At 40.9% G+C, this 14,804-nt stretch overlaps 1 protein-coding gene across 2 annotated transcripts in view; it reads right to left on the bottom strand.

Annotated features, from left to right (window-relative positions):
* Positions 1–14,804, bottom strand: part of tmem132e (transmembrane protein 132E) — a 692,467-nt gene that overhangs the window by 33,696 nt on the left and 643,967 nt on the right. For both annotated transcript variants that reach the window (XM_060912829.1, XM_060912828.1), the window contains exons 5-6: positions 11,939–12,082; positions 4,000–4,205 (exon numbers count right to left, since the gene is read on the bottom strand). In XM_060912829.1, the coding sequence (XP_060768812.1) occupies positions 4,000–4,205; positions 11,939–12,082 (350 nt within the window). The remainder of the gene's footprint in view (positions 1–3,999; positions 4,206–11,938; positions 12,083–14,804) is intronic.

Raw genomic sequence — 14,804 nt, forward strand, 5'->3', positions numbered from 1 at the left:
TCCCCGTGAACTAATAAAGGGTGAACAAACACAGGATTTCACAAAAAGACATCGAGAAAGGTGGCTTTTGAACCTCTCACTGAAATCGAAGGGAACAGAGTCGAAGCATGCTTGAGTTTGCAGTGATCACTTGGTGAAAGGTTTGTATTTCCCTCTCAGCGATGTCCTTAGTGTTTTCCAAGTACTTTTCTTGCTATGTGTCATTATTTTACAGTACTTTTTTTAGTCATGACGCACTAAAGTCCCCAGCTGTTTCTTTGTTTCCTCCTCACAAAGTCCATATGCATGAAGGTTGCGACAAAATTCTTCCCCAGCCATACAGTTACAATGCGCCGTGATCACTTCTCCGTCTTGTTTAACTAAGATCCAGGTCTTTAAAGGGGTTTCTGATGATCTTTGTGAATGATTTACCTGAGAGATAAGAGCCAACACAAGTGAGAATCAAGTGAACTGTTGTTTGTTTACACTTCAACTTGCAGCGCTTCGTTGTAAAGACACGAATGAAAAGCTTAAAAAAACATACTTACATGGGCAAAAACAATACAGGATTCATTTGGCTGCGACTTAATACCGAGGTCCTTTACCCAGCCGCGTACAAAAAAGTTGTAAGCCTCCATACTCATCCACACTTTCATCTGTTCTGCGGTGTAGAAGGATTTCTGTAACACCAGATAGTTCGGGATGTCTGGGAACTCGACTGAAGGGTAGTTTTCGAGACTGTATGACAAATCCTTCTTTCCCAGACTGTAGGGGTCGATTCCATTGCACACAGCAATCTTCTAAATATATCTAAAGCAAACAGTGGCTTCTAGATTACGAGCGTACTCTGATAAGTTATCGCTAGTTGTTTGCACTACGGCAGCCGTTTTGGTTTGCTTGACCACCAGCTGTTTTACCGGAAGTGAAATCGCTAAGAAAAGTCACATGACTGAAACCCAAGAATTGGTGATTCTTAGTGTAGTATGTTCTAGGTGTATTCTGGCAGGAAAGACACTCACTGTTGCATTGCCTGAAAAGGTTCCTACAATGCAAATGCACCAGTTGCTCTTTCATGGGGGGTCAAGAAAGAGTCAACACCATGGAAGTCAAAGAATGGATCCAAAAATCAATTCCCCCTTTGTCTCTCTCAACAGTTTATCAGTTTAATATTCATTCAGATCCTTCTCCACTCCAGACTTTATTAAAGGTCTGGTTATAGTAAAATATCTCATTTGCTAAATCCACAGGAAATACAAACTTTATCAGTGCTTGGAGCTCGAAACACTAATATTAGACATAGAACACAGACAAGTCTTTCTTTAAAGATTTCTGTGATCTATGTCAAAGCTTACTGTGGAATTGGATTAGTATCATCAAATCAGATCACATTTCCATCTAAATGGCCCATCTGAATGAATTCAATTAAGCGGGAAGTAATTCCCCCTCACAGCTCATGTGTACAGAACTGAAAAACTCCAATCTCCATTCTGAAAGACATAAATTGAAAGCTGATGCTTTCCTTTCTGCCCACCAGCGATTAACACGGGAAGATAGAAGTCAACTGTGAAGACCTTTAAAATTTTGAGCTAATTATTAAAAAAAAAAAAATTGTGAAAAAAGCACAATCACAAAATAGTTTTCAGAGATGGGATGATGTATATCCACACTACGGTTGAGAAAAAAAATCAATCTTTGGATGCATCTCAATTTTTATTTTTGGCCGTAAATCTGGACCAATTTGGTGGTGAAACAAATATGTACCCTACCAAGTGTTCTATGTGAGTGTTAGAAATTAGCAAAGCTAAAAAGCAGATGTCAGATAGTGAAGACAGGCAAAGTCGACCTATGCCCACCACTTTAAAGCGACTGTATGGACACATTGCAGAATGCAAGCTGGTGTAGTTTGAAAATACAACGAACATGCGGAATTGTATGTTTCACAATGGAATACATTGGGAATCCTTTGAGAATCCCAACATGGCACTTTGAGTAACGATCACACCTGACTTGTAAGGGGCCTAAAGATTCTCACCCCTTTTCTACACCCATGGATGAATGAAGAACACTTAGTGTAGACCAAACATTTCAAGAAACCTCTCCATTCCATCCTGAATTAAGGATTACCATAAATAGAAGAACACAACGTTATTTCTGAGAAAATCAAAGCAGCCAATTCCAGGTAAGCGCTAAGACCATAAAGGTCAAAGTTAGCTAAAACAAAGTGTTCTGGACAGATGAGACCTTTACCAATGACATGGAATGAGGACAGTGTTGAACAAACAAGCAGTAGCTACTTTATATTTGAAGTATCACCAGGAAAGGCATCCAAATTCTGGTCACAACTGTGTCTTTCAGACTTCCAATGAATATAACAATTGTGTGTAGGATTATATCAATTTTAGTAATTATTTTCGATCCCTTGATATGGTAGTATTGTGCATTAAAGTGCTGTGATGGTATATAGTGCATCCAATATAGACCTAAATACCCTCAAATTAAGCATGACATTAAATCACACAACCACTGCCTCATTGCAAATCCGTTGTCTGGAAAGTAGAGATCAAACAATCCAATTACTGAAGAAACAGTCCAATTACTGAAACCTCTTTGGAACCTTGTTGCATGTTAACTTGTCTGCTGTTGCTTAAATTCCTCGAAATGTCCAAAATTTTGAAAGATACCACTGAGAGAGAGAGAAAAAAAATGCTAGAAAGGTAAGGTAACAGTTCTCATACACTAATGATACTCAAACACCACTGTTCTTCATTCTCCCACTTTGAATATGCAAAAGTATGGAATCAATTTTGTGCCAAAATGTTCATACAATACTTTTGAAATATCAAACAAAAACGACAAATCAAAATACAAAAAAACAAAAAAAAGTCAATTTTTTTAGACTGGCAAACAAATTATTCGTGTAATCGTGCAAAATATCAGTCTATTACTTTTCAGAAACCTTTTATTTTTGTTCCGCGTCTTTCTCGGTTTTGTTTGACGTAATTTATTTTGGTTGCGATTCCAGCTTTCTCGTTTGCGCTCCCTGACTTTTTGCTTGCAGTTTTGGCACAAACTTCACATGTGGGTGGGCTGTCCAGGAATGCATTCCCATTGGTTAACTTGTGTTTGACTGACAGCTACGCTCAGCCATTCCCCGGAGGCTGTTGCGGCCATTTCCTACTCGGATTTTGGCGGACTGTTTGACGAGTGACCGATCCGTTGACGGTAAACAAGGATCGAGTGGACTTCAGTGGCGACTATGATATTGAATTAATTCAACAAAGTGTAAATTCAATATCATAGTCGCCACTGAAGTCCACTCGATCCTTGTTTACCGTCAATGGATCGGCCACTCGTCAAACAGTCCGCCAAAATCCGAGTAGGGAATGGCTGAGCGTAGCTGTCAGTCAAACACAAGTTAGCCAATGGGAATGCATTCCTGGACAGCCCACCCACACGTGAAGTTTGTGCCAAAACTGCAAGCAAAAAGTCAGGGAGCACAAACGAGAAAGCTGGAATCGCAACCAAAATAAATTCCGTCAAACAAAACCGAGAAAGACGCGGAACAAAAATAAAAGGTTTCTGAAGAGTAATAGACTGATATTTTTGCATGATTACACGAATAATTTGTTTGCCAGTCTAAAAAAAATTGACTTTTTTTGTTTTTTTGTATTTTGATTTGTTGTTTTTGTTTGATATTTCAAAAGTATTGTATGAACATTTTGGCACAAAATTGATTCCATACAAAAGTACCAAGGTGATAACAATGAAGGTGTGAAGGAAGTTGTGGATAAAAGTAGTGATGCAGCAATACAGATATTGGGGGGGGAGTGTATACTGTCACACTAATGCACTAATAACATGATCAGTTCAGTGAGCACTGAGCGCTGAGACGAGTGCACTTCCTTTCCCACCACTCTCCATCTGCTTGTTAGTCAGGATGCAATTCATGACGCCTTGCACTGATCTGCGCACTCAGTTCAGCCACACTCGTGCCCTAGTTTGGGTAAAACCATATCTTACCTGCGGTCAGGCAGGATTGGGACCCTCCATCCCTTGATAAAGCTAAGGCTGTTATCGGAGAGCTGGAGGTTTAGCGGCAGCTTGGGCACCCACACAGTGAGCTCCAGAGGGGCGCTCAGGTGCTCGTAACTGAAGATCACACGAGCATTCATGGAGCCTCGCGTCTCCTTACCATTCACGTACACGTAATCGCAGTTCATGGACACCTGTGAGGGTAGAAAGCAAAGTTAATACCATATGAAAACTCAGTTTGTATGAATTCCATACAGACCACTGTGTTTGGACATGGACTGAGAGGTAGTATGGCGCAATGGCCAGTGTTGTAGTCGAGTCACTAAACCTTGAGTCCAGTCTCGAGTCCCCAGTGTTCAAGTCCGGGTCAAGTCCAAGTCATTAAAGAAAAATTTGAGTCAAGTCTGAACACAGGGCAGTGCATTTTTTCCCACTGCACGAGAAGTCTGTATAACCAAAGCGGACAATCCTAGGGGCGTTCTCTCCAGGCATTTTAGCGCCATTAACGTTAGTTTGTTCCTGAACATGACATATGAACAGGTGAATGTGCATTCTCTTGCACAAAATTAGTATAAAAATTAATGTCGATAGAAATATCTTATGGCAAACTATTATGGCATGTTACAAAAAAATAAAGAAAAAATCCGAGCCCTTGTCTCCAATTTACGAGTCCAAATGCAGTTAATGCACGAGTCTGAGTCCAAGTCTGAGTCAGCAGTGCTCAAGTCCAAGTCAAGTCATGAGTCCTTAAAATTAGGGCACGATTCGGACTCAAGTCTGAGTCCTGGACTAGAGTGTTACAAGCCTGGCCATGGCACTTTTAGCCAAATATATAGTATTAGTATTGTCTGAGAAATCGAACTGAATCCTTTTTGGATACTTATGGATTAGTAAAACTCTGGGAAAGGTGCTGGCAATGGACTAGTTTTGCTTAGCCTGGGCCCGCCCATCCTAAGCGTGACGCAACACGAGGGCCTGTTGTGAGCTTAGTCTGGCCAGGCAAGCTATCTACAGCTCTTCCAAGCTCCCGAAAAATCGGGAACCAATCAACTTTGAGCATCTCCAACGGCCCTGGGTAGAGGCGTGTTCAAGGCACTGACGTAGTAGAACTGCGACCGGAAGCCATAGATTGTTTACAGAATCTATGCCGGAAGCGCTTCATTCACGCTTCCGCATCTATTACGCATAGATGCTGTATTGAAAGCATTCAACGGGAAGTTCTCATTGAAAACGGAGCAAAGAGCAGCCCTGGAGGTATTTATTGAAAGGAAGGACGTTTTCGCCTTGCTCCCGACCGGCTTCGGTAAGAGTTTAATCTACCAGTTAGCCCCGTCGCGTCGCATACGTCAGAGGAAAGAGTGATGTGATTGGTTTAAGCTTCGTCACAGCCTTTTCTGGCTTCGACCAGTAGCAAACTGAGGCATTTCAGGGAGGCGGGTCAACCACGGGCTCTGGGAAACGGTTGGGCTTAATATCTTGGCCAGACCAATAGCTTGTAGAGCTTTGTCGCGTTAGCCAGACTAAGTTTTGCTGTTAAACACCATTTTTTGGCCAATGCAATTAATTTGCAACAACCACTCGATGCAAAAATTTCCATCCCAATTAATGTCATTTTGCATTAATCTGTTCTTAAGCTCCAAAAAAGAGATTTCTTGCTTAATTCGTTATGGTGTCAAATCTTTTTTTTTTTTAGGTAAATGTGACCCACAGTAATACCCTACTCTGAGCCTGTAACCATAGCGCAGCTTTCATTGTGTACGTCCTGTTTTTCCTTCTGTAGGAGCCCCTACACCAAACAGTACTTAGTGGATTCCAGCTGTATTAGGTACATTTGATTTTTTTTTCCAGAAAGTGATTATTGTTTTAAACCTTTGTACCTGTAACTTCACAGAAAGTACTTCAACTATAAAACAACAAAACAAAAAACTCCATTATCACATCATTATAAAATCAGCTCAACCTTTCCCTACCTTAGTAACATGGGCAGAAACAAATTGTTTTTCTATTCCGGTCCTTTAATTCCACTCACGGCTCCGTAAACACACAGTGACCTTTAATAATACATTACTTAGTGTAATATAAAGAGAGATTTTTATTTATTTATTTTTTTGCTTTAGGATACATCTATGATTTATCTGGAGGTTTTGGCCAACTGACTCTGTAATCTGAGGTTATCTCATCCTGATGGAGGGTGAGAGATGTAGTCTTCACAGGTTATGAGATTTGTCCTGCATCATTTATCAAGTACTCAACATCCAGACCACCCATTCAGTCATCCAAACTATAAATATGGAAAACTGATCGTTTGCGATGTACAAGGGCAACAGCAGGAATTCTCAAAATTCCCTTTGACACATTAATACACTGGAGCCCATGTTGAGAAACTTTTGGGACTATAGGAGTAAATATCCATTCATTATGCTTGATCATGGTCAGAGATGCTAAGGATCTGAAGCCCTGCTCAGGAACATTGGACACAAGATAGGACTACTGCTTTGTCTTGGTGAGGGTCAGGAGTTGATCTCAAGTCTATCCCGGGAACACTGCGCAAGGCAGGAATACACCCTAGATAGGATGCCAGTCTATTGCACACTCATTCACACCAAGGGATAATACAGCATTGCCTATTCACCTATCAGCTTGTTTTGCTCGTCCATGGCCTAATGGTTAGAGAAGCAGCTTTGGGACCAAAAGGTCACCAGTTTGACCCCCTGGACCAGCAGGAATGGCCGAAATGCCCTTGAACAAGGCACCTCACCCCTACCTGCTCTCCAGACTGCTCTGGGCATGTTGTACGTCACTCTGGATAAGAGCATCGGCTAAATGCCATTAACGTGATGTAATGTTTTCAATAGACGTCGTGTGTGATCAAACCCAATATAAGGACATTAGCTCGGTGGTGGGAAGCAGTAGACATCTATCTTACGAATCCATTTACATCCATTCTAGGTTCTTTTTTAAGCTGCTCTCATGGGCTCTTCATTAGATGCTGCTAAGTGTCATGAGTATCTGGGGATGGCTGAGCAGCTAAGTGTCGAAGTCATTAGTAAAGCGCCAAGGAGATACCCGCTGACAGATATGACTTACAGGTCTCGAAGTTTCAGATGTCCTCCTACACATTGCTTCTAGCTGTACCCAAACAAGATGATGCTCCCATGCCCTTGTGTTGACCATATCATGAACAGATGGTGTAAAAGAGGCAGGTTCTGAGCTTTAAAAATCACCATACTGACTCTAGTCAGTATGAAGTGTGCATGCATACGTAATGCAGCGCTGATGGGTATTTAAATTGACAGCACATTTGTGGGGTAATAGAGTGGGCTAACAGTTTAATGTGGGTTAATGGCACTGGCAGACTAAATGATGGTGCGAGCAATTAAGGAAAGTACTGGATAAGTTTGACATTGATCCCATGACCAAGTATAGAGTAGGTTTTAAATACAGATGTGTGTTTTTGTGTGTTTTTGAATGGCCAAGCACTCACGTACAGTACAGTGCTGCAAGTCCTAACTTAATAATCACAACAATGCTAACGCCATGAGCATCGTATGTATTTGGAGAGGTGTTGGGATATAACATGTGGTTAGTGTGGTGTATCTTTGGCATCTAGTGTGGAGTATATTGTGTGTAACTTCAGGTGACCAGTGTGATTAGTCTTGAGAGGAACACTGTTCACAGTTTCCTGCTTTCGAAGACAAGCTCTAACAGGGTCTCGCTACACACTCGGGCCCACGATTGCAATATTATGCTCAGCGCAAAAGACAAAAACTGCTTTGTTTATGAAGGTCAAAACCAAATCTAAAGGTGTGATGATTCATTCCTTCTCTCATTACATCAATTTGAATTCATTCCAATGCAACAGCACATAGCTTAAAGAAACAATTGCCGAAATTGGTTGAAAAATTAACAACATTAACAACAAATAGCTCAAGCAGCACTCACAAGCTACCAGGCTTGCAGTACTCCGACTCGAGTCTGACTCTTGCCCTAATTTTAAGGACTTGACTTGGACTTGAGCACTGATGACTCGGACTTGGACTCGGACTCGTGCATTAACTGCATTCGGACTCGTAAATTGGAGACGAGGACTTTGATTTTTTCTTTATCTTTTGTAACACAGCATAATAATTTGGCATAAAATATTTATGTCTACATTTAATTTTTGTACTAATTTCATGCAAGAGTGTCACACCTGTGTGCCTTGGCACATGCATCAGATAGAATCTCGGGCATGCTCCAGACAGCGTGTGCATCAAGCGGGCTCTCGCCCACATGCCATAAATGACTCACACCTGCACAGGATTAAGGCTCAATCACTGCGCCGATATAAAAACTGTGAAAACGCACTTACTTTTCGAAGTATTGAGTTGCGTTGCTGACACATTACTGAGCCTTATTTCCTTGTTTGCTTTCCTGATCCCTGATTTCCTGTGCCTCGCTCGACCCATTGCCCGTTTCACTGTTTACGATTTTGCCTGCCATTCTGGATTGTTTACCTGTCTTCGCTTGCATTAATAAACACACCTTCTGCACTCACATCCGTCTCCCAACCATCTCTGACAGAATACCTTGCACTCCCTGACAAAGAGAATGCACATTCACCTGTTCATACGTCATGTTCAGAAATAAACTAATGTTAATGGCGCTAAAACAGCTACCATCAAATGGTGCGGCTGGAGTCTTGTTCTCGGACTCAACTCGGATCAGTGGTGGACTTGACTCAGATTCGACTCGAATTTTTTTTTTAATGACTTGGACTTGAACACTGGGGACTCGAGATTGGACTCAGGTGGGGTTTACATTAGACCGTATCAGCGGATCATCAGATTAATGTTTTTAAAACGATTAGTGTGCACACAGCAACGCCAATACACAATTTGCGTGCACACAGCAACGCCAATACACGGATACGCTCGGCTCCGCAGGCATCCTGCGCTCCAAATCACTCCGCCCTGAACAGCGAGTGCCCTCTGGAGGGTGCGCGCTCCGGCCCTGCGCAGCTCACAGAGCGCGCGAGTGGAGCGCACGAGCAGTGATTTGGGACTGAGCCGCTGTGTGTGTGATCTCAGTGCATGTCGGGCATGCGCGTCACTTACCACTTGCAAGTGAAAGGATGGCAAGCCTAAAGACAATCATAACTACACAATGGGCAGTATTTGCATCAGTATTTGCAGTATTTTCATACTTTTATACTCTTTAATGAAAGGTGATACAAGGCGGAAGTCCGCGCCGTTTTTCAGCAGTCGCATCACATGACCAACGCCAGCGAATCAGGAAGGTGGATGTCACAGTGACGCTGTCCAATGACGACGCCAGCTAGAGCTCAGCACAGAGTATCCGCGTATTCTCAATGTTTACACAGCACCGGACCAGACACGATCTGGATTGAATACGTGGACCCTGACGGATTCCCGTTTCATGGCGTTTCCAGGCGTTTTAATGTAAACGGACAGTGCATCCGCGAAGAAAACGAGACAGATACGGTCTAATGTAAACTTGGCGTCAGACTCGAGGTTTAGTGACTCGACTACAACACTGCAAGCTAACAATAGGCATTTCAGTAAAGTTGTCTGTAAAGGACCGTTGGTACCAATGACACAGCTGCTTTGCATTTAGTGACACCCACAAATCTCCATAAAAGGCAAAACACACAGAGGGCAAAATGACGACTAAACGGTGAAAAAGTGCCTCCTTAAACGTGAATTGCTCTCCATTTTCAAGACACAGACTAGCTCTTTCTTCTTCCATCGAGCATCATTCTTTTGCCCTAACCCACTGGCTAGACAGAATGGTTAATTGTCAATAAATTCATGCGATTAAATCATTATATTGCACAAGCACAGTTCATCTAATAGAAGCTTAAATCACTGAATCATTCGCCCTTTTTAAAAATAGTACTTCTGAATCAAATGCTAATAATTCAATGAAAATTCAAATGAAAATGGTTGGCTAAGAAAGCCCCAATACACCAACGTGTGTAAAGCTAAAGAAACACCTGAAGGAATTTTAAAGCATGAAACATAATCAGATGCGAACCTTGCTATATTAGTATCTCTCCCGAGTCTGAATGCATGAGCTGATTTCAGAAAAGCCCAAAAACCCTGTTTGAAATGACAAAAGCTGTTCCTCGTTCAGTGAATCCAGCCACTAAAAGGGTGTCATTTGGGCCCTTAACCTTTTCCTTTCTTGTAGATGTTTTTTTCCGATTCCTTTTCTCTTCTTTTCCTTGCAGTTTCCCTACTTTTTCTCCTGAATGAATCCTTTCATTGATCTGTCAGGCCGTGTGTAAGTCACACTGTGAACACCTCATTTCAAATTAGCCTCCAAAGTAGACAGCCCAGTCAAGCAAACCAACTCGATAAGCTGCCAGCCAGTGGTCTCTAAATCTTCAACCTGCTTCATGGCAACTCTTGGCCTCTGTTTGCCTTTGACGCATGGATCTCATGTCTCATCTCGCTCTCGCGTAGTTTGAATTTCACCGATATCAGAAGAGGTCGCTATGTTAACGATCTTTTCCAAAGCTTGTTAAAAGTTAGCATGGATGATGCTTTGTGGAAACTGCGCCAATGAAACGGACAGCAACTTTTATGGGAAATATAAAAACGCTGCAATAAATGATAATTGAAAATGCATTTACGTTCTTTATCGCAGTCTTTGGCTATGATGTCGAGTTTATGGTGGCAAAAAAAGAACTGGGAATCGAAAGGTATAGTCTATAGAGGAGAAATAACATGCATGAGCAGAATCGGAAAGCTTGTACATGCCTAAAGGAGATGGAAAACTCTGAGTGATAGTACAATATTATGTATAGTATCATAAAAAAGAATGGCATACCCAGTGGCAATACTTATAGAATGAGTTTTCGTTTAAAAGCACTGAATATGGGCTGTAAGATTACTCTACCCAGAAATTCTGGCTGTCCTATGGTCATGCTTTTGATGGACGGTTTTGTTTAAAGGTGAAATATTTTTCATACTCGTAAAAATAAACTAGAAAAAAATACAATATGTAGAACACAATAATAATGCGTTTCAGCTATAGCATACGTATAAGTGTATGACGTGGCTGAGAGATCCTGTCAGTAAACCATGGTCTGGGTCATGTTTTTCTTTTCCTTTTCTTTTCTTAAAATAAAACACTTCCTGAAGCTCTTTTACTCCACTCCCATTTCAGTTTATTCGGAAAAAAATACAGAAGAATCCAACTGGATCATTTTACTGTGACCCAAAAACAAAACAAAACAAAAATCACCGTGCTTCCAAAAACCCATCACAACAAGAAACATGTTAAAAATAGGCAATGCTTTTCCAAAATGGAGAATTTTTTTTTTATGTGGAATTATCAACATTCACCCTGGACGGCTACATAAACGCAATCTGTATGAAGCGTAACTGTTGAGTTGAATGGCCGGTTTTACATAATGAATCAAGTAGATATATATATATTTTTTACACTCTGAGAGCCAGGTTAGGTAATGCACTGGATGAACCTTCACAGAAATGGATGCAACAGCTAATGATGCAAATCAGTAGTGATGCTCAGCTGAAAACCTCATGAGAGCTCATTAGAAAGATAAGCAGGACACTGAATGAACACTTGACCATTCTCATTAATCAGTATGAGCTGTACTTTTTGTTTACAGTCTTATAACTTTGCTGTTGAACAACTGAATGGCCCAGTGCACAAAAATCACAGGTCAGGCTAAAACGCTTAACACCATTAACCATTTAATTGAACTCTGCTGGCTGCTGTAAATTCTGATGGGGATGTTTTTGTGTTCAAGAATTAAAAAAAAAAATCTTTCCCATGTTGTTGTACTTCACATATTTAACTACCAGCGCTCCAATATTGACTAATCTTGACTAATGCACCTTTGGTTTGGCTCTCTTCTTTCATTGGCTGCTGGGAGATAATAAAGAGAGAATACCTTGACGATGTCCTCATTGGACGACTTGCACTCCACGAATGAGGAGATGTCGGTGACTGTCCCACTCAGTTCTATTGAGACAACTTTGACTGGGATGGCGACGGTCCGACCAGTCAGCACGGCTGTGTTGATGATCTCTGTGTCCTAGAGTCAAGGAGAGAATTGGGTTGAAGATGAGAGAGAAGGAGAACAAACTGCAACAAAAGGTTCAGTTCATCTGGGGTTTAGTGCAGGTTTTAAATGGAAAACAAGAGTCTGGAGACAAAGAAATAAATTTTTGTCTGTCTACGCCAGGCGTATAAAGCTGAAAGCGGCTATGAGTAGCGGTCTTTGAAGGGCATACAACTCGACCTTCTAGAATGCAGCCAATAAATCTCAGGGTTATTAGGATTGAAAATGAAAGGCTCATATTTCTCGTTTAAATAGGCAAATGAGTACATACTGCTCCGTTTCAAGACAGACTTAATAGTTATTGTTAAGTGAATTAGAGGGGACAGGAAATTGAATTAGATATTTTAACTTTTGCAAAGAAATTCATGGTGGTTGTTCTTCTGCAAAGCAATTACTTGTACAAAAGCTTAAACAAGAGTGCTCTGAGAGCACAATGTCCCCTGCTGGCAACTATGCCATAACTCTGCTAAAATGCAACCGAATTTAACAAAATTACAATATGCGTAGTACCGACATATACCAAAGAATCCTGCCAGGTTTCGTGAAATTCCTCCAAAAATTGTGAGAGGAGTTGATTGCAGAATGTGAGCACCCTTCCTGGGATGGACAGACGGACGGACATCGCCACAACATAATCCCCCTTCGGTCCTTTCGGCCAGCGGGGGATAAAAATTGTGAGGGAAGTTGATTTCAGAAAGCAAGCACACCTTGATGAAATTGCCAAAGTACAAGTTTGTTAATAATCAAGAGCATAACTCTGATAAAATTTGCCCAAATTAAACGAAATTTCAATATGCGTATAACTGTCATATAACAAAGCCTTTTGCCAAGTTTGGTGAAATTCCTCCACAAATTGTGAGAGGAGTTGATTTCAGAAGAACGTACACCCTCATGAAATTGTCAAAGTATGAGTTATTTAATCAAGGGTCAAAACTCTGGTAAAATTTTCACAAACAAAATTAAATCGCAATATGAGTATTACCATCATATAACAAGGCCTTCTGCCAAGCTTCGAGAAATTCGTCCAAAAATTGTGAGAGGAGTTGATGTCAGGAAGCAAGCTCACCTTCATGAAATTGTGAAAGTACAAAGTTGTTAATCAAGGGCCACATATCTGGTAAAATGTGACCGAATTGAACGAAATTACAATGTGCATACTACCGACATAAAAAAAGAATCCTGCCAAGTTTTGTGAAATTCCTCCAAAAATTGTGAGAGGAGTTGATTGCAGAAGGTGAGCACCCTTCCCAGGATGGACGGACGGACGGAAATCGCCATGACATAATCCCCCTTCGGGCCTTTCAGCCAGCGAGGGATAATAAACCGCATGAATTACGAACCAACCTAATAGACAAATGGTGTTACTCATTACTCCATAAGAAAAAATATAGTTTGGAAATAGCCATTGCTAACTGGTAGGTACGATTTTGGTCAAGTGCAAGAACTTAGAGCATTGGAAAACATGAGCATCCACTCCTTGCAGTAGTAGCTGAACTTGCAAATTGATGCTTTTTTTTTTTTGGCCACATATTCAAACAGGTCTTTCAATTAAACCACCCAAAAGCAGACACTGGGGCCAATTACAGAGCACACCAGCTAGTCAATTGCTTCTCCTGTTATTCTATTCATTAGTTCCGTTGCTGCAGGGACGTAAATCGGAGGAGTGCAAATTATTCCACATGGGGAAAAAAAAAACAAATGGGGGAGAAATTGTATGTACTCAGTCTCATGCCTCAGTAAAATCAGCTCACTTGTAGAAGGTGCCGGGTTGGAGCTCGGCATACTCGAGGGCAAGTATAAAGGAAAACATGATTTCATTAAACTTTGTCATTTTATTCACTTGACAAGCAAGAGAAATTATGGAAACAGAAATGGAATGGCAGAAAAAAAATATCCCACACATACAAAAAAAAAAACAAAACCTCAAGGCTTGTCTTGTTAATTTCTGATGCTAAAAATATCCTTTTCTCATTACACTTCAATCGCAAACACGCCAGAGTATTAAAAATAATGCGAGAGTCACCAAGTCTCCTTCAAACTAAAATGACCTCAATAATACACTTCTGCATGGCATCTCTTCTCCTCCCCCCCCCACAAAACTGACATAATTGATCAGCTCCATTCAAGGAGGATTTACTCCCCAAAATTTTACTTCATTCTCAAAACTCTGCTTTTTTCTCCCTGCTCTGCCATAAAAGCCCATTTACTCCTTTACTTCCCTCATTTCTCATGACTAAAGAGTGCCAAAATTCGAACGCAAAATCTTTCTCTAGGGCCATAAATGTTCCACTCGCAGATTAATCTTAGAAAATTAACAGTGTGGATTAATATTTCCCTGTCTAAGCATAGTCATTGAGTTATTAACTAAGTATTAGAGCTGAAGTCTCGATACCTCCTCAATGGGAGTCGCAGAATCATAATTCTTACACTGCCCTATGTTCCTTGTCTGCTTGCCTCATTCCGAAACCGATGATGAACGCTTCTGCAGAAAAATGAAGCCAATTCCAGACGTTGCCTCTGGATGTAATACAATAATCTGTAGCGTAACACTATTATAAAATATTACAGTCTTCAAAACAACATATTACTTCCAATGAATCCGGTGTTCATAATGCATTATAATTGCACTTATGCCATGATGCATTTTATTACAGCGCCAACTTGATTCATGGATGTTCCACAACACTACATATAC

The sequence above is a fragment of the Neoarius graeffei genome, chromosome 28 (genome assembly GCF_027579695.1).
Source record: "Neoarius graeffei isolate fNeoGra1 chromosome 28, fNeoGra1.pri, whole genome shotgun sequence".
Taxonomy (NCBI): Eukaryota; Metazoa; Chordata; class Actinopteri; order Siluriformes; family Ariidae; genus Neoarius; species Neoarius graeffei.